This window comes from Taudactylus pleione, unplaced genomic scaffold, assembly GCF_031769625.1.
Source record: "Taudactylus pleione unplaced genomic scaffold, aTauple2 ptg000017l, whole genome shotgun sequence".
In the NCBI taxonomy this organism is placed as follows: Eukaryota; Metazoa; Chordata; class Amphibia; order Anura; family Myobatrachidae; genus Taudactylus; species Taudactylus pleione.
In genome coordinates this window covers 6631483-6651047 of record NW_028284419.1, presented here as the reverse complement: position 1 = coordinate 6651047, position 19565 = coordinate 6631483, and the positions used below count along the sequence as shown (strand labels likewise).

Sequence of the window (19565 nt, the reverse complement as noted above, 5' to 3'; positions counted from 1 at the left end):
TGGAGAATTAATATCTAAAGACCCCAGGGAAGCAGCCAAAATAAATCTGTGTTCGAAGAAGTTTGTTTTTCACATTGCCGGATTCATGCTTTCCTATGTGTGCAGGTGTTCGGCTGTAGCCGCTAGTGTTCATGTATTAGTAATAAAATAGCAAAAGAAAATTTCTGGCACTGTATTGTTCTTGGTGACTGACATGGCAATAAAAGCCAACTCTGTTCATTATGGTATGTTATGTACTTAGGGCCTGATTCAGAGCCGGACGCTCTGACAGAGCCGAAAGCACTCCCACTGACATCACTTGTGATGTCAGTGGGGCCGGCCCCAGACGGTAGGCGTTCCCATGGGAACGCCTCCATCTGGGCAGCCACGCCCCAGGCCTGCCCACCAAAGGGGGCGTGCTGTCACTCAACATCGACAGCACGCCCCTTTGGTATGAGACCCGGAGCGACGGATTGCCGGTCGCTATCCGAGTCTCGCGCATGCGCTAGACGGAGCCGGCTCCATTATGCGCACTGGGCCACCATCGACCCGTTTGCGAGCGCACAGCGCTCGCGAGCGGGTCTGAATCAGGCCCTTAGTTTCCTTACAACCTGCAAGCAACCTGCACATATACAGTACATGTGTAATGTGTGTGTGTGTGTATATGTGTATGTGTATATATATATGTATATATATATATAATCTATCTCTGATCCATACAGTAAGAGTCTTCCGTATATCATTTTGTGCAAATGCACCTGTCTGCCCCGTACACCTGCATGTTTGCTATTGTAATTGCAGTCAGCTTGACAGTGGTTCATTTTCTATAAGGAATCTCCTACCCTCCAACATGACCCCTTCCACCCAGTACAAAATGCTCTGCTCCTGGACTTCCCACCTAATGTATGATAGCAGTCACCTATGTTGAACTAGTTAATTGATGAGACAGGTGTTTCACACAGGTCAATTAGGTGGGAAGTCCAGGAGCAGAGCATTTTGTACCTAATTGAACGGGTCATGTTGGATTGTCTGGAATCTCCATTGTATTATTCTGGAAGAAATACACGGCACAGTGGTTTTACTTGAATTCCTACTTTGCACAACCAATGCCATAAACTTGATGACCGGCAGACACATTTGCCAGTAAAAAAAAATGTCAGGTGGTAAAATAGAAAATATATTTTTGATTGTATTATTTGATTTCAGTTTCCCTCTGGTATGTGAGTACTCTACACGACCATCATGCAATGTCAGACAGTATGAGCGATTACATCAGCATAGCAGGCATACCTTACCATATGAGTGCTCCTGTCCAGATGAGTTTGCCCTTTCATGAGGTGACTTTTTATATAGCAAGGCACTGTATGTATAGTAGGGGTATGCACCGGCCACTTTTCGTGTTTTGTGTTTTGGTTTTGGATCTGGATCTTTCTTCGAGTTTTGGATCTGGATTGGTTTTGCCAAAACCACCCTTCCGTGTTTTGGGTTCTGGGTTTTGTGTTTTGGATCTGTATTTTTTTGAAAAAAAGCATAAAAACAGCTAAAATCACAGAATTTGTAGGTTTTTCTGCTCCTATGCTATTATTAACCTCAATAACCTTAATTTCCACTCATTTCCAGTCTATTCTGAACACCTCACACCTCACAATAGTGTTTTTATGTCCAAAAGGTTGCACCGAGGTAGCTGGATGACTATGCTAAGCGACACGAGTGGGCGGCACAAACACGTGACCCATCTAGGCGTGATACTGCAGTGGCAGACAGGATGGCAGTTTGAAAAACTAGGCCCCAAACTGTACATAATGCAAAGAAAAAAAAGAGGTGCAAGATGGAATTGTCCTTGGGCCCTCCGAACCCACCCTTATGTTGTATAAACAGGACATGTACACTTTAACAAACCAATCATTTCAGCGCCAGGGTCTGCCACACAACTGTGGCTGAAATGATTGGTTCGTTTGGGCCCCCACAAAACAAGCTGGCAATTAATGTGTCCCTGCACAAACTGGCTCTACGGAGGCAAGATGTCATCCTCATCCTCCTCATCCACCGATTCCTCACCCTCTTCAGTGTGTACATCCTCATCCTCACAAAGTATTAACTCGTCCCCACTTGAATCCACCACCACAGGTCCCTCTGTACGTTCTGGAGGCTGGTCTCCCTGAAAGAGCTGATAATTCATTTTGATGAACATCATCTTCTCCACATTCTGTGGAAGCAACCTCCTACGCCTTTCGCTGACAAGGTTCCCGGCTGCACTAAACACTCTTTCGGAGTACACACTGGAGGGGGGGCAACTCAGGTAAAATAGAGCCAGTTTGTACAGGGGCCTCCAAATTGCCTCTTTTTCCTGCCAGTACAGGTATGGACTGTCTGACATGCCTACTTGGATGCTGTCACCGATGTAATCCTCCACCATTCTGTCAATGATGACAGTATCATATGCAGTGACAGTAGACATGTCAGAAATTGTTGCCAGGTCCTTCAGTCCGGACCAGATGTCCAAACTTGGTCCTGCCTGCCCTGCATCACCGCCAGCGGGTTGCTTAGGATAGCTAAGTTTTTTCCTGGCAGCCCCAGAAGGAGCTGTTGACGTGTCACGTTCCGCTTCAGCTGACAGTGTGTTCACCAGCAGGTCTTTGCACCTCTGCAGGCTTGTGTTGGCCGGAAAGAGAGACACCACATAGGCTTTAAACCTAGGATCGAGCGCGGTGGCCAAAATGTAGTGGTCTGATTTCAACAGATTGACCACCCTGGAATCCTGGCAAAGCGAATGAAGGGCTTCATCCACAAGTCCCACATGGAGCGGAATCGCTCTGTCTTAGCTCCTCCTTCACTTTCTCCAGCTGCTTCTGCAAAAGCCTGATGAGGGGAATGACCTGACTCAAGCTGGCAGTGTCTGAACTGACTTCACGTGTGGCAAGTTCGAAGGGCTGGAGAACCTTGCACAACACGGAAATCATTCTCCACTGCGCTTGAGTCAGGTGCATACCCCCTCCTTTGCCTATGTCATAGGTGGATGTATAGGCTTGAATGGCCTTTTGCTGCTCCTCCATCCTCTGAAGCATATAGAGGGTTGAGTTCCACCGCGTCACAACCTCTTGCTTCAGGTGATGGCGGGGCAGGTTCAAGAGTGTTTGCTGGCACTCCAGTCTTCGGCACGCAGTCGCTGAATGGCAAAAGTGGCCTGAAATTTTTCGGGCCACCCAAAGCGTCTCCTGCACGCCCCTGTCGCTTTTCAGAAAATTCTGCACCACCAAGTTTATTGTGTGAGCAAAACATGGGACGTGCTGGAATTTGCCCAGATGTAATGCCCGCACAATATTGGTGGCGTTGTCAGATATCACAAATCCCCAGGAGAGTCTAAGTGGGGTAAGCCACTGGGCGATGATTTCCCTCAGTTTCTCTAAGAGGTTGTCGGCGGTGTGCCTCTTACTGAAACCGGTGATACACAGCGTAGCCTGCCTTGGAACGAGCTGGCGTTTCTGAGATGCTGCGACTGGTGACGCTGCTGCTGTTGCTGCGTAAGGTGATACATCTACCCAGTGGGCTGTCACAGTCATATAGTCCTTAGTTTTCCCTGTTCCACTTGTCCACATGTCCGTGGTTAAGTGGACATTGGGTACAACCGCATTTTTCAGGACACTGAGGACACTTTTTCTGACGTTTCTGTACAGTCTCGGTATCGCCTGCCTAGTGAAGTGGAATCTAGATGGGATTTGGAACCGGGGACACACTACCTCCAGCAATTGTCTAAATCCCACTGCACTAATGGCGGATACTGGACGCACGTCTAACACCAACATAGCAGTCAAGGCCTCAGTTATACGTTTTGCTTCAGGATGACTGCTGTCGTACTTCATCCTCCTCGCTAAGGACTGTTGGAGGGTCAATTGTTTAGTAAAAGTAGTGGTGTTCCTACTTCCTCTCTGGGATGATGAACGACTCCCAGCAGCAGCAACAGCAGCAGCGGCAGCAGGAGGCGTAGCAATGCAGGATCCTCCGGAGGAATCCCGGATAGGAGAGTCAGTCATGCCAGTGACATGGCCTGCAGGACTACTTCCGATCCTAACTAAGGAGGAAATTGACGAGGAGGGAGTTGACAGTGTGGTTTGCAGGCGCTTGGATACAACAGGACAACGGGATTTAGGTGTCCCTGGACTGCTTACGGTCTTAGCCAAAGTTTCTGAACTTGACAGTAACTTATTATGAACGCGCTGCAGGTGCCATTTAAGGGAGGATGTTCCTAGGTGGTTAACGTCCCTACCCCTACTTATTCCACCTTTACATAAGGTACATATGGCAAGACAGTTGTTGTCCGGATTTGGATAGAAATATTGCCAGACCAAAGAGGTGGAATGTTTGGTCTTCTGCCCAGGCATTACCGTGATGGGCTTTTTCATCCCACGGACAACAACTGCCTCCCCCGGAGCCTGATTTAAACAAACCATATCACCATCAGAATCCTCCTCGCCAACTTCCTCTTCAGCAACAGCTACACCAGTATCCTCATCCTGTTGTACTTCAACAGTGACATCTTCAATTTGCATATCAGCAAGTGGACTGTGGGTGCTCCTTTCAGCACTTGCAGGGGGCGTGCAAATGGTGGAAAGAGCCACCTCTTCCCGTCCAGTGCTGGGAAGGTCAGGCATCGCAACCACCACCACACTTGGACTCTCCTTGGGGATTTGTGATATCTTCTTAGAAAGCACAGTTCTTCGCTGTGCTTTTGCCAGCTTAACTCTTTTGATTTTTTTAGTGGGAGGAGGGCTTCCATCGTCATGTGAAGCTGAACCACTAGTCATGAACATACTAGGGATCGACCTTAGCTGTTCCTTGCCACTCCGTATCGTAAATGGCATATTGGCAAGTTTACGTTTCTCTTCAGCTGATTTAAATGTTTTTTTCAAGGTCATTTTCCTGAACTTTGTCATTTGGGATTGTATGTGCCCTCTATTATGACATTGGGCATCGGCCTTGGCAGACGACGTTGATGGCATGTTATCGTCTATGTCATGACTAGTGGCAGCAGCTTCAGCACTAGGAGGAAGTGGTTCTTGATCTTTCTCTATTTTATTTTTATCGGAGAAAGTTTGGTCCTCCATTTATGTTATGTCGATTTGATATATACGTGCTGCTAAACACAGAAAATATTTTTTTATTTTTGTTGGAGAGTAGTGCACTTTGTGGGTTACACCAGCCTTTAAGAAATGAGCCAGCTGGCTCTTTACTTATGGGACACAGGCGCACGCTTGGCGCTGCTCCTTTGTTGATGCACGTGCGGCTACTGCGCACACAATTCACAAACACAGAAAATATATTTTTTTTTGGTTTGGACTGGAGTGTACTTTGGGGGTTACAGCACCCTTTAACGGTCAAGCCAGCCGGCCCTTTACTTATGACACAGGCGCACGCTTGGCACTACTTTGTTGATGCACGTGCGGCTACTGCGCACACAATTCACAAACACAGAAAATATATATTTTTTTATTTTGTTTGGACTGGAGTGTACTTTGGGGGTTACAGCACCCTTTAACAGTCAAGCCAGCCGGCCCTTTACTTATGACACAGGCGCACGCTTGGCACTACTTTGTTGATGCACGTGCGGCTACTGCGCACACAATTCACAAACACAGAAAATAATTATTTTTTTGGTTTTGACTGGAGTGTACTTTGGGGGTTACAGCACCCTTTAACGGTCAAGACAGCCGGCCCTTTACTTATGACACAGGTGCACGCTTGGCACTACTTTGTTGATGCACGTGCGGCTACTGCGCACACAATTCACAAACACAGAAAATAATTTTTTTTTTGGTTTGGACTGGAGTGTACTTTGGGGGTTACAGCGCCCTTTAACGGTCAAGCCAGCCGGCCCTTTACTTATGACACAGGCGCACGCTTGGCACTACTTTGTTGATGCACGTGCCGCTACTGCGCACACAATTCACAAACACAGAAAATATTTTTTTTTTGGTTTGGACTGGAGTGTACTTTGTGGGTTACAGCACCCTTTAACGGTCAAGCCAGCCGGCCCTTTACTTATGACACAGGCGCACGCTTGGCACTACTTTGTTGATGCACGTGCGGCTACTGCGCACACAATTCACAAACACAGAAAATAATTTTTTTTTTGGTTTGGACTGGAGTGTACTTTGGGGGTTACAGCACCCTTTAATGGTCAAGCCAGCCGGCCCTTTACTTATGACACAGGCGCACGCTTGGCACTACTTTGTTGATGCACGTGCGGCTACTGCGCACACATTTCACAAACACAGAAAATATATTATTTTTTTAGCACTTGGGGGGAGCACCCCTGATGGACAGAGCACCCCCTGGACAACACTACAGCACCCCTTTAGGACTGGGACACTGCACAGGACTTTGGAGTGGACACAGCCCCTATGGAGAACTGACTGCACAACACAGTCCAGCCAGCCCCTATGGACTTTGAAGTAGTGGACACAGCCCCTATTAACAACAGCAGCACAGCACAACACAGCCAGCCCCTATGGACTTTGAAGTAGTGGACAACAGCAGCACTACACTACACTACACAGCCCAGCCAGCCCTAACTCCCACCCTCCCTCTTCACTGTCCACAGCCGAGTGAGAAAATGGCGCCGACGCGGGTACCTTATATAGGTTCCAAAACCCGCGAGACTCGGAAGGCGGGATGATGACGTTTTGCCTCGATTTCAGATCCGAGTCAGGCGGGAAAAGTCGAGCCTGACTCGGATCGGACTCGGATCGGGGGGGCTCGGGGGGGTTCGGATTTCAGAAATCCGAACCCGCTCACCCCTAATGTATGGATAAACATTTACCATTATATTAGATCTTGCTTTGTGACTATAGGATACTTAGCAGCCTTTCTCAAGGGATATGTGATGTGTATAAGATAAATGTTTCCCCACGATGAAAGCCTTGTCTCCGATCTTAAGGCCGGTACACACCTGACAATGTATGTATACCGACCTCGTTAGCGACGGGCTAGAAGCCCAAACAAAAACACCAGGATGATGGGATTGCTTTCTTACATCAAAATGGCAATCTGATCTGGGGGATTTATGCATCACCACCATTATGTCCTGTACTAAATATATCTACAGATGCCATTTATTGTAAAATAAAAACAAATTTTCAAACATCTTCAGTTAGAATGGAAGCCAGTCCATTTATAATTTCCGTGAAAGGATTTGCTCTCACCACTCATGGGCTAAAGACATACAGGGGTATTCAATTTGGAGCGAAAATTTCGAAATCGGCGATAAATTATCGCTGAAGACGTCATTTTCGCCGATTTCGATTATCCCCGTATTCAATTTCAAAGGCTTTTCCCAGGTTCGAAAAGTCTTTGAAAAAAAAACGGGGATAACTTTTCACCACTGAATAGGTGGCGAAAAAAAGTGCAGAAATTGGGGTTTAGGGGTGCAGGCTTAAAAAAAAATAGCCAGCACCCCTGGGAATGACATTTTAAAAATAACTGTGTAAAAAAAAGTTTACAAAAAAAATAGGGACACCCCAAAAAATGAATTTAAAAATTGGGGTGAAAAAAAAAAGAAAAAGGAAAAAAAAAATGTAAAAATAGGGAAATACAGTCAGGTGCATAAATATTGGGACATTGACAGAATTTTGCATGTATGGCTGCCAATGGAACTGGTTCCCTTGTATTTATTGATGATGTGTCTGCTGACAAAAGCAGCAGAATAAATTCTGAAGTGTTTTGGGCAATATTATATGCTCATATTCAGTCAAATGCTTCAGAACTCATTGGACGGCGCTTCACAGTGCAGATGGACAATGACCCGAAGCATACTGCAAAAGCAACCAAAGAGTTTTTTAAGGCTAAAAAGTGGAATGTTATGCAATGGCCAAGTCAATCCCCTGAGCTGAATCCGATTGAGCATGCATTTCACTTGATGAAGACAAAACTGAAGGGAAAATGCCCCAAGAACATGCAGGAACTGAAGACATTTGCAGTAGAGGCCTGGCAGAGCATCACCAGGGATGAAACCAGCGTCTGGTGATGTCTATGCGTTCCAGACTACAGGCTGTAATTGCCTGCAAAGGAGTTGCAACAAAGTATTAAAAAGTGAAAGTTAGATTTAGGATTGTTTAGTTTGTCCCATTGGCCCCTTAAAAAGTGGGAAGCACATATAGAAACCGTTGTAATTCCTACACCGTTCACCTGATTTGGATGTAATTACTCTCAAATTAAATCTGAAAGTCTGCAGTTAAAGCACATCTTGTTTGTTTCATTCCAAAGCCATTGTGATGGTGAAAAGAGGCCAAAATATGAAAATTCTGTCAATGTCCCAATATTTATGCACTTGACTGTAGGTTCAGGGCTATTCTGCAAGTATGCGACAGGTGTTTTCTAGAATAGGCTATTAGCGGCAGGTGCATTTTTGCAGAATTTTTTAAAAATTACTTTAGGGACATAAAATATGCTAGTACCCATTTTCATATACCCCAAATTTGATGGGACCACTTTTAAAAACGAAAAAAAAGCTAAGTGCTCTTCTGCATCACTTCTTCAATGTCTCAAAAAAAACACCTGCTGCGGCTATTTAAAACCCCGACTTTCATTTGCAGGCTAAAACGGGGGTACCCATAGTGATCCCCCATGTTTTGACAGCTTTAGGGTGGTCCTACAGTTTATTCCAGGTAAATCCTGTTTTTTTTTTGCCGATCCTATATCGCCGGCTCCCATTTTCGTAGCTTTTTAATTGAATACGGGGATAAAGCGGGCGCGCGCCCGAAACTTTATCCCAGGAAAAGCTCCGATGCTGGACTTTTTGCTCCCATATTGAATACCCCTCAAAGTTGCCTACTCTCCTGGATTGTCTGAGAAACTGCTTCGTGTGTGTGTCTGGAAGTTTGGGGAGAGTAAAGCCGGGTACACACGGAACAATATGCTCCATGAGTGATATCGTTCAGTATTGTCCCCTCACCTTCTGGGCTCAATGTCATTCCCAACATTGAGCATACACACTGAACGATATCGTTCAGTGAGGTCACCGGCTGCATCCCTGAACTTGCAGGATCTAACGATATCATCAGCTTGGCCTGCAAGTACGGGCGATGAAAGATATCATTAACTATCTGCGGGAGCGCACATTGTTAACGATGTCTTGCATGCACACTGACCGGTATGAATGATAACGATCTCGTTATCATTCATATCATTCACAATATCGTTCCCTGTGTTTGCAGCTTAAGCCACACTTTTAGGTGCAGTTTCTCTGTCTTGTGAAGTGGGCGGGGCCATGATAACACAAATCACATCAGTCCTTGTCCCCGCTATGTGAGGATACATGAACCTCTTGCTGCGCGCATTGTGATACTTTCTTCTGGATGAGCCTTGGTACAAAAACTAATATATTCCTGTAAGGAGAAAACCTCCTCCTTTTTTTTCCCCTCACTTTTATAATTGAACTCTTCCCTGTTTTCCCCTCACTTTTATAATTGAACTCTTCCCTGTACTATTGGATTGCTTGCATTAAACACCAGCAAGCGTTTCTATTTTTTTCCTACAATGAGGTGCCTAATTCTCTACCCCAGGTTATACGATGTTTGCATCACATGCATATAACAATATAACACCCACTTTATCGATTTGCATATTTGACTCACATTTGCAGCTGCTGTCTGTCACTAGACTCCACTATCCAGTTTTCTGTAAACTAATATTCTGAAGTCCTTTGTCATCTTGGTTATTCACAATTGTATTCTATTGCAGTGTAAGCAGTATAGTTACCACAATATAGGCAAGTAACACTTCCCTTAGCAATATGTAATTATGGCCCAGCTCACTATTTTGTCAAAAGAGTTATGTTGCAAGTTAATCTATTTTGTTTTTATATCCCTAAACAACTTTGCGTCATCAGAAAATATGAACATCTTACAGTCTAGGCTGTTTACAAGCTCATTAACCCCTTCAGTGCTAAAGATAAGTGGGGACTCTTCCTAAGCACTGCAGGGGTTCATATGGGTTGGTGATGGGGGATCTTGCTCAGAAGTCTCCCTGTTTAAATTGCTGTTTGTTCGATCATGGATGGGATGGGGTTTGATGGCGACTTTGAGCTTTGGGAAGCAGTGATGTTATTAAGCCCTACAAGACTAAAAATTGCATAGATTTTTAATAGAAAGGTAAACATGTGGGATCCGTGTCACTAATCAACATAGAGGTTACCTGTGAAGTTTGCAACCTCAGTGAGATGGAGGGGAATCCCAGTACCCCTTTAGGGTAGAAATAGCAGACGTGTGGTATCTCATACAAGTGGACCGGAAATATCAAAAAATATTTTCCAGTTGTGTGATGAATATTTTCATCTATATTTTTTCATTTATTTCTCTAAGAAAAAAGCGGGTGACACTTCATAACTATCATTCAATAGTTTCCATAATGACTTCTTTCGAGGGTCACAGCCTGCTTCATAAGATCGGAAACATTACTTAGAAGGTACCTTCTGGCATATAATGACCTGCCCAGATCTGTGTGCTGTCTCCAGTATAATAGTCACGAGGTGCTATCAGAGACCGTATGTGTCAGCTGGCAGTCCAATAAGCCATGTACATTATATTTTTTTCTTATGCACACATGCATAGGTAACATGAATTTCTAAAGGAAGATACATCTGTTTCTATAGATTCATTATGGGATGACTTTTATCTATGTGTCTTGTGGCTGTGATCATTGATTACACAATTTTACAGAAGTCTCTCCAAACATGGGTTATGAAAAGCATTGTTTTGATGTATTTTGTCTATAAAGAATAGTTTTATCTTTGGAGGGGCCACATCTATTCCATTGTCATCAAAGCATATATGGGCTGTGCAATAAACAATAAATTACTTGCTAAGGCTACTTTTTGTATCTATTACACTTCATACAAGTTATTAGACCAAGCTAGGTGACCAAAGCCAGGCCTCTGACGTACATGAACCACTTAATTACTTACACGCAATGATATTATGTTATCTAAAATAACTCCTATCTCTGATAAGAATCATGACCACATTCCTATATTATTTTTCTTAACTATTGATTTAAGCCATAATTATGACAGTGTAGCATTATAAAATATTAATGCGGTTATTACAGACTTCTTAAAGTAGTTAAATTTTTAATATAGGCTAAACATGAAATAAATGCAAACAAAAATAAATGACTGCTATTTAAAGAAACTTGCCACAAGGGACAGAGGGCCTGATTCGGAGGCGCTCGCAGAAAGCGAGCGCTCGCTCTGAATCAGGGCGGCCGCTTTTTTTTATTTGACCGGCCTCCTGGCCGCTCGCACAGCTGTGGGTGACCACCCACAGCTTTTGCGAGCGGCCAGGTGATGGTCGCGACCATCGGGCTTGCAAGGAGACCCTTGTGGTAAGGTCTCGTCTGTCCCAAGCCCCAGTGAGCTTCCGGCTCTATTGGATGCGAGCGCCGGAGCGAGTGATTTCTCGCTTTCTCCGAGGCTTGCGTGCACACTGCCCGGCCATCGACCCGCTTGCGAGCGGGTCTTAATCAGGCCCAATGTTTTCTGCTTTTCTTCCTACCTGTGTCAAGCCCAGTGCTCTTGGTTAAAACAAATGCATGTTTTAGGCAATTGCCTGGAATGTAAAGCCTTGTTTGGTTTTGCTCATGAATAGTAGTTCAGTTACAAGCAGCAGCAGATCAGTATTGCAGAGGTGCTTGCATGCTTTATTTTCTTTATCCATACAAATGTTAATCACCTCACTCACAAACTGATAATGCATACCCAAACTGTGTCATTGGTTTGGCTACGCTCTTTTCAGAACAAATTAACGTTTTGGCAATATTTAGGAAAATGACAAACCTGGTTCCTTGTGCACTTGTTCAAAGTGTAGCCTCAATTATCAGAATGCATAAAATGGTTGTGTTTCATTGTGGTAAACTGCATTATGGTAAGGTATATATTTTCTCATTCTTTAACATAGAGCCAAGCCATGCGTGTGGTGCGGACTGTGGGCCAAGCATTTGAGGTGTGTCACAAGCTGAGCTTGCAGCATACGGAGCAGGGTGGGGATGGGCGAGAGGATGTTGAGAGTGAGAAGAGCAATGATGACTCTGGTGTCCCAGGTATGTGATGGGTTATAAATTGGTCACTCACCCTAAACACGATGTAATATAACTGTCGAAACAGATGTTTCCTCATACATTATTGCTGTAGTGGCGCCATACAGCCCCATCTTGGCGCTCCGGGTTCTGTGCAACTCTGCATGCACCGAGCTTCTTTTTTGCCCCAAATATGCATCTGAGTCGCAATGAGATGTGACAAACCGCTTCCCGAGACTGCACTGATTAATTTGATATGCGAAAGCCTAAATCTGTATGCGAAGTGCTACAATGCAGCGACCGCGGCTTTTCTTCACGCCAAATTTCGTTGTGCTTCATATACAGACTCGCGCACACCGAGATACAAGTGTCACATATCGATTTAATCAGTGCAGACTTGGAAAGTGGTTTGTCACATGTCATTGCAACAAAGACGCATTTTCGGGTGAAAAAGTCGCTCAGTGCAAGCTGAGACGCACGTGACTTGTGCACCGAGAGGAGGCTGTGTGGCACAATTGCACCAATAGTGACCTGGTGGCTCACTCGCACCAGGCGTCTCACGCCACATGGTGTATTGAGGCTAGGTGTACAGATGTGTCCACATGATTCATGCTTTCGTGTTATTGTCCTCCTCATCCTGCCATCTGCATGGTGTAATTGAAAACCTGATTCGTCAAACCACTTGACCTTTTTCCAATCATTTACTGTCCAATTCCTACATTTCTGAGCAAACTTGAGGTGTTTCAGATAGCAATGGACAGACCTTATACTTCTGTAGCCCATACAATGTAAAGTAATGTGTGGCATACTGTTCATTGAGAGGCCATCTGAATTGGTCCGAGATTCAGAATATCCGTAATTTGCTGCCCGCCTGTGGGACAGAACAAGTGTGCCCATTCTCTGTTCAAGCATCCGGTAGTCGTTTACGACCACATGACTTTGGCTCCATGAACTACATTACCCCTGCACACTTTCTTAATGCTAAGGGTGTGTACAGTTCTCCATTCAAAAAATACAAAATGAGTGGCGCACCTCCGAGTTGGACAAGTCAATCTTTTCAGGGGTGTTTTAGCAGATCATGCAGCAGCTCCCCATACTAGTGGCGTAGCCTGCGGTCAGTGTGCATGTAGCAGCTCCCCATACTTCTGCCATAACCCTGCGGCCAGTGTGCATGCAGCAGAACCCCCATACCTATGCCGTAGCCCTGCGGTCAGTGTGCATGCAGCAGCTCCCCATACCTGTGCCGTAGCCCTGCGGTCAGTGTGCATGCAGCAGCTCCCCATACCTGTGCCGTAACCCTGCAGTCAGTGTGCATGCAGCAGCTCCCCATACCTGTGCCATAGCCCTGTGGTCAGTGTGCATGCAGCAGCTCCCCATACCTATGCCGTAGCCCTGCGGCCAGTGTGCATGCAGCAGCTCCCCATACCTGTGCCGTAGCCCTGCGGTCAGTGTGCATGCAGCAGCTCCCCATACCTGTGCCGTAGCCCTGCGGTCAGTGTGCATGCAGCAGCTCACCATACCTGTGCCGTAGCCCTGCGGTCAGTGTGCATGCAGCAGCTCCCCATACTAGTAGCGTAACCTGGGGTCAGTGTGCATGCAGCAGCTCCCCATACTTCTGCCACAACCCTGCGGTCAGTGTGCATGCAGCAGCTCCCCATACCTGTGCCATAGCCCTGCGGTCAGTGTGCATGCAGCAGCTCCCCATACCTGTGCAGTATCCCTGCGGTCAGTGTGCATGCAGCAGCTCCCCATACCTGTGCCGTAGCCCTGCGGCCAGTGTGCATGCAGCAGCTCCCCATACCTGTGCCGTAGCCCTGCGGTCAGTGTGCATGCACTAGCTCCTCATACCTCTGCCGTAGCCCTGCGGTCAGTGTGCATGCAGCAGATCCTCATACCTGTGCCGCAGCATTGCGGTCAGTGTGCATGCAGCAGCTCCCCCATACCTATGCCGTAGCCCTGCGGTCAGTGTGCATGCAGGGGCGTAGAGAGCCACGCGGGGCCCCGGTAAAGAGGGGGCATGGCCTAATTTCAGGAGGCGTGGCCACGCCCCCTTGAAAGAAAAAAAATATTTTTGCAGCGCCGCGTTGGGGAGGAGGCGCTGTGAGCCCCTCAGCCCGGCACAAAGCCAGTGGGGGGCGCGATCAGTGTGATCGCTCCCCCCTACAGGCATAGGAGATTGCTGTGGCTGCTACTTAGCAGCCGCATCAATCTCCCGCTGCAGTCCAGCACATGCTGTGTGCTGGGCTGCTGCAGAGGGAGGGAGGGAGGAAGTGAGGGGGGGGGCGGCGCCAGACCCGGGCCCCCGCCGGGCCCCTGCCGGACTCCTCTGGAAGCCCAGGCCCGGGTAAACTGTACCCGCTCCCCCCCTTCTCGGCGCCCCTGTGTGCATGCAGCAGCTCCCCCATACCTGTGCCGTAGCCCTGCGGTCAGTGTGCATGCAGCAGCTCCCCATACCTGTGCCGTAGCCCTGCGGTCAGTGTGCATGCAGCAGCTCCCCATACCTGTGCCATAGCCCTGCGGTCAGTGTGCATGCAGCAGCTCCCCATACCTGTGCCGTAGCCCTGCGGTCAGTGTGCATGCAGCAGCTCCCCATACCTGTGCCGTAGCCCTGCGGTCAGTGTGCATGCAGCAGCTCCCCATACCTGTGCAGTAGCCCTGCGGTCAGTGTGCATGCAGCAGCTCCCCATACCTGTGCCGTAGCCCTGCGGTCAGTGTGCATGCAGCAGCTCCCCATTCCTGTGCAGTAGCCCTGTGGTCAGTGTGCATGCAGCAGCTCCCCATACCTGTGCCGTAGCTCTGCAGTCAGTGTGTATGCAGCAGAACCGACTATAAGTGCTCTCGGTTGGCACGGCCATCTTTCCATCTATATTTGTAAATATGGTGCATGTCTCATTAGGAACATTTTGACATGGTTAATGTTGACTCTACGACCACATTGACAATCACATGTTGACCTAATGGATATCGACATTGTCAACAAAACTTACCACACCCCAGAGAACCACTAATTTTGTTTTGTAGTGTTCTGCTTTGTTTCCCTATTTGTCTAAAACTCTGTTATTAATAATAATACTTTATACAGGATGAGTCTCCGATATCCAAAATACTTGGGACTAGGGGTATTTTGGATAACGGAATATTCCGTATTTTGGAATAACTGCATATCATAATGAAATATCTTTGGAATGGGACCCAAATATACACACAGAATGCATTTATGTGTTATATACCCCTTATACACACAGCCTGCAGGTAACTTATACAATAGTTTCAATAATTTTGTGGCTCAAACAAAGTTTGTATACATACATAAATTTCAGTTATGTTTCACATACACCTTATACACACAGCCTGAAGGTAATTTTATACAATATTTTTAATAATTTGTGCCTTAGACAAAGTTTGTGTACATTGAACTATTATAAATCAAAGGTTTAAATATCTGAGTCAAGCAAAAAATATTACGTATTTCGGCATATTTGGATATGGGAGACTCAACCTGTATAGCGTTTTCCTCCCAATAAGTCTCAAAGCTTTACATTTTCAGATTTATAAACACATAATAAACAAGTACACTTGAATACTAACAGAGCTAAGCATTTGTTTTTTTCTAGAAAACAAAGGGGCATTGGTGAAATACTTGAGTAAGCATGTAAGGATTCACCCTGTTTATTTCAAGGTTTCTAGAGTGGAGACCTTTTGAACTCCGAGTTCCGCACAGTCGGAGAAACGTAAAAGATGGACCCTCAAAGTATAGCAAATTCTAGGTTGTCATCTTCATGTGCGATGTGGCCACTTTGAAGTTGAAAGACAGACACAAGATATACTTTTGTGCTGCACTATCAAATTTTAACACACACACTCCTCAGCTCTAGATGTCAATCCAGTAAACGCTCCCATTATTCTTATGAATAGTTTGTGTTCCAGGTTATGTACCTTCTGTATGTACTACCACTACTTAGTGGGTTTTTTTTCTCCAGGAACAAGTCCTTTCTGCCTCACCCAAGATGTTGCTCCCCTCTGGTAGCCAGTTATCCCCTGTAACACCACTATCCATTCACCATCAAATACAGCTCCTTCAACAGCAACTGCAGCAGCAACAGCAGCAAACACAAGTGGCTGTGGCTCAGGTAATGTAAGGGAGGGGTATTGGTGTCTCTTACTTGCCACTAGACCTGTGTATTTATCAGCCTGCTTGATTATATATGTCCCATTTACCGCAGGTCCATCTGCTTAAGGACCAGTTATCTGCAGAAGCTGCTGCCAGGCTAGAGTCTCAAGCCAGAGTCCACCAGCTGCTCTTGCAGAACAAGGACTTACTACAGCACATTTCCCTACTGGTCAAACAGGTGCAGGAGCTGGAATTCAAGTTGTCTGGAAAGAACACCAGTAAGATTATATTGCGAGCTGGGCAGGATCCAGTTAAGATTTATATTTGTGTTCTCTACTAAGATTCTTGTTGGGAAGTTTCTGATGACCTATAAGTTTAAAACACCAATAATGATTACCGGTACAATATTTGACCTATTACTACTACGTCTTTATGCTTGTTTGAGTGCTGCTCATGGGTCCTGAGAAACTGCATGGCATAATGGCTGTGTGTGTTGTGGGCATTTCTTACTGACATATTTCTGCAACTTTGTAGTGGGATCTCAAGACAGCCTCTTGGAAATCACATTCCGTTCCAGTGTCCTTCCAGTGCTTTGTGACCCTTCAACACCACAACCAGAAGATCTACCCTTATTGACTGAACCTGACTCTTCCTTCCAGCTGGGCAGCCCTATAGGTAGGACAGACTGCCTGGTGAAGGTGCAATGTTATCGCTTTATTCCAGGCGATGGGGAAGGGTCAGGTGAACTGCTGGGCAGCCTGGAGCTTTATAGGTTTAGAGAATCTGGCATTGCATCCGAATATGAATCCAATACTGATGACAGCGAGGAGAGGGAGTCCTGGCAGGATGAGGGTGGCAGGCTGGCCCATGTCTTGCATAGAGACATGCTGGGGGACAGCCTGGAGGATGAGATTGCTGTGTGAACATAGACATGGGGAGGGAATAGGAACACCTGGAAATTTGTGGACTAAATCATGTATTTGTGATATCCGGAGTATCTGCTGTGTTTTGTAATATCCGCACTGTTGGTTATACTTTTGTGCCATGTGTGTTTTACCAGGGCAACTGGATTTGTACATATTGATTATATTGTGGCAGATAGAAGTTTTCGCTACATGGTGTCAGTTCTGTAGGAAATCTCTGGTTTAGGCTATTGTCTGTATAGTATTGTATGGGCAGAAGATACAGTAGACTGTAAATTTGTCATGTAATGCAATTAGATTTGACACTTAGCCTATAACATTTTAAGTTTAACTCCACTGCTGACATGAGGACTGAAATGTCATTCCTGTCACCCCTATAAGTGACCATACACACTGCAACTTTATCTGTATTAGATTTTAGTCTGCATTTGGCACAGATTGCGGCATATTTGGTCCAACTGTTATTGCTGATTTCCATCCACTTCTGATTAACATTGTTTACTGCAGAACAGAGGCCGGTAACTGTGCCCTGTATGATGGGGGTAGTGCCAGAGGAACAGACTTTGGACACACCTGTATGTACACATGGCCGAAACTGACAGAGAGCCGGTGTCTAGATGATCACGCTGCTTATGGAAATCTTTACTCTGCTAAACAAATACTTATATAATCTACATGATAAAACACAAACCCTGCCCATTTCGTCACTCTCCCTGCTACCAACAGGATATAAAGCACTCATTTTGATACTTGCATTATAATTTTCTACAGGTTAATAAGGAACTATATTTTTATTGAAAAGATTGCTGTACTTTTCATCCCAATACAGGGCATGCTCCTGAATCTGTTACAAATTTTATTATTAACCCGGGTAATCTTGCATATACTGAAATATAGAGTGTTTCCAGGGAACAATTGTAGAGCGGTTGGGTGTGTTATATAGGGGGAAAAGCTACAAAGGGAGACATATCTTTTGTATACAAGACAAAAGATTTGGCTAGCAGAGTGCCTAGAAGGGCACCATGTAGCGGCAGGGGTGGGCAATAAGTGGCCCTTCAGCTACTGTTCTACTACAAATCCCAGTATACCTTGCACCAGTTTTAGCATGGCAAAACTATGGCAAAGCATACTGGAATGTGTAGTTCTCCAACAGCTGGGGGGCCTCTTATTGCCCACCCCTAACCATTGTAGCCAGTATTGCTGGAAGGAATATGGCAGTTGTAAAATAACTTTACATTAAACAAATTTCACCTTTAAAGTTGACAAATATAATCCAGCAGGTGTGACTGTAGGGTACTGGGGAACCCCCTCCCATGCGCGCACACTCTCTCCCACTCTCTCTCTCACACACACACACACACACACACACATTAATGCCATCATATATGACAGAACCAAGGAACACTACTGTACATTGCACAAACTGAAATAACATCGCCTAAATACGGTAGCATACACTGGTGTTTAAATATCCATTAAATAAACCACACACATCTAAGTGGCCGACTAGAACAATTTCATCCAATAGAGAAACCAAAGTTACGTAACAGTAAAATATAGATTGTGTTAGTCATTTCTGCACACAGTTGGGGCACTTTGTGTCTGTACTGTGTAACACAAAATTAATAAACCTTCATTCCACATAGACCTCATGGGACTACTGTGCGTACACCAGCATGAGAGCTATGTTTTCTCTCCACTGTACACATGTGGAACCACTGTAATAGCTACATTGAATCCACTTCTTCACACCGGTTTCCATGTAATCATTCCGTGTAAAACTCCCACACTGCTCCTTCTGTACATGATGTTATCTAGAAAGGATTACACCACTGGAATTTGCAACGTAACCTGTTTTTACATGTCATAAAAGTACAGTATTTCGCAGAAAGTGAACACAATTTAAATACAGGTTGAGTCTCCCATATCCAAATATTCCGAAATACTGAATATTTTTAGCATGACTGAGATAGTGAAACCTTTGCTTTTTGATGGTTCAATGTACACAAACTTTGTTTAAGGCACAAAATTATGAAAAATAAAGTATAAAATGACCTATAGGCTGTGTGTATAAGGTGTATATGAAACATAAGTTAATTTCATGTATGTACACAAACTTTGCTTGAGCCACAAAATTATTGAAATTATTGTATACACTTACCTTCAGGCTGAGTGTATAAGGTTCTATAACACATAAATGCATACTGTGTTTAGATTTGGGCCCTATTCCTAACACATTTCAATATGGTATGCAAATATTCCAAAATACGGAATATTCCGATATCCAAAATACCCCTGGTCCCAAGCATTTTGGATATGGAAGACTCAACCTGTACTTAAATGTTTAGCTATTTTTTCATAACCATTTAGATCACAGGGTTGAAGTGAGTAAATTATACTACCCTGCCAGTAGCAATATATGGATCATATATTAACCCTTTTTCTTTTCCTTTTTCTTTTTTTAATATTGTATATGTAAACAGGAT

The 19565-nt window shown here is 45.1% G+C and overlaps 1 protein-coding gene across 1 annotated transcript in view; it reads left to right on the top strand.

The window, feature by feature from the left end:
• Positions 1-19565, top strand: part of LOC148540771 (carboxyl-terminal PDZ ligand of neuronal nitric oxide synthase protein-like) — a 54592-nt gene that overhangs the window by 10106 nt on the left and 24921 nt on the right. The window contains exons 5-9 of the mRNA XM_088481966.1: positions 11928-12069; positions 15660-15697; positions 16026-16175; positions 16269-16434; positions 16691-16831. Of these exons, the coding sequence (XP_088338092.1) occupies positions 11928-12069; positions 15660-15697; positions 16026-16175; positions 16269-16434; positions 16691-16831 (637 nt within the window). The remainder of the gene's footprint in view (positions 1-11927; positions 12070-15659; positions 15698-16025; positions 16176-16268; positions 16435-16690; positions 16832-19565) is intronic.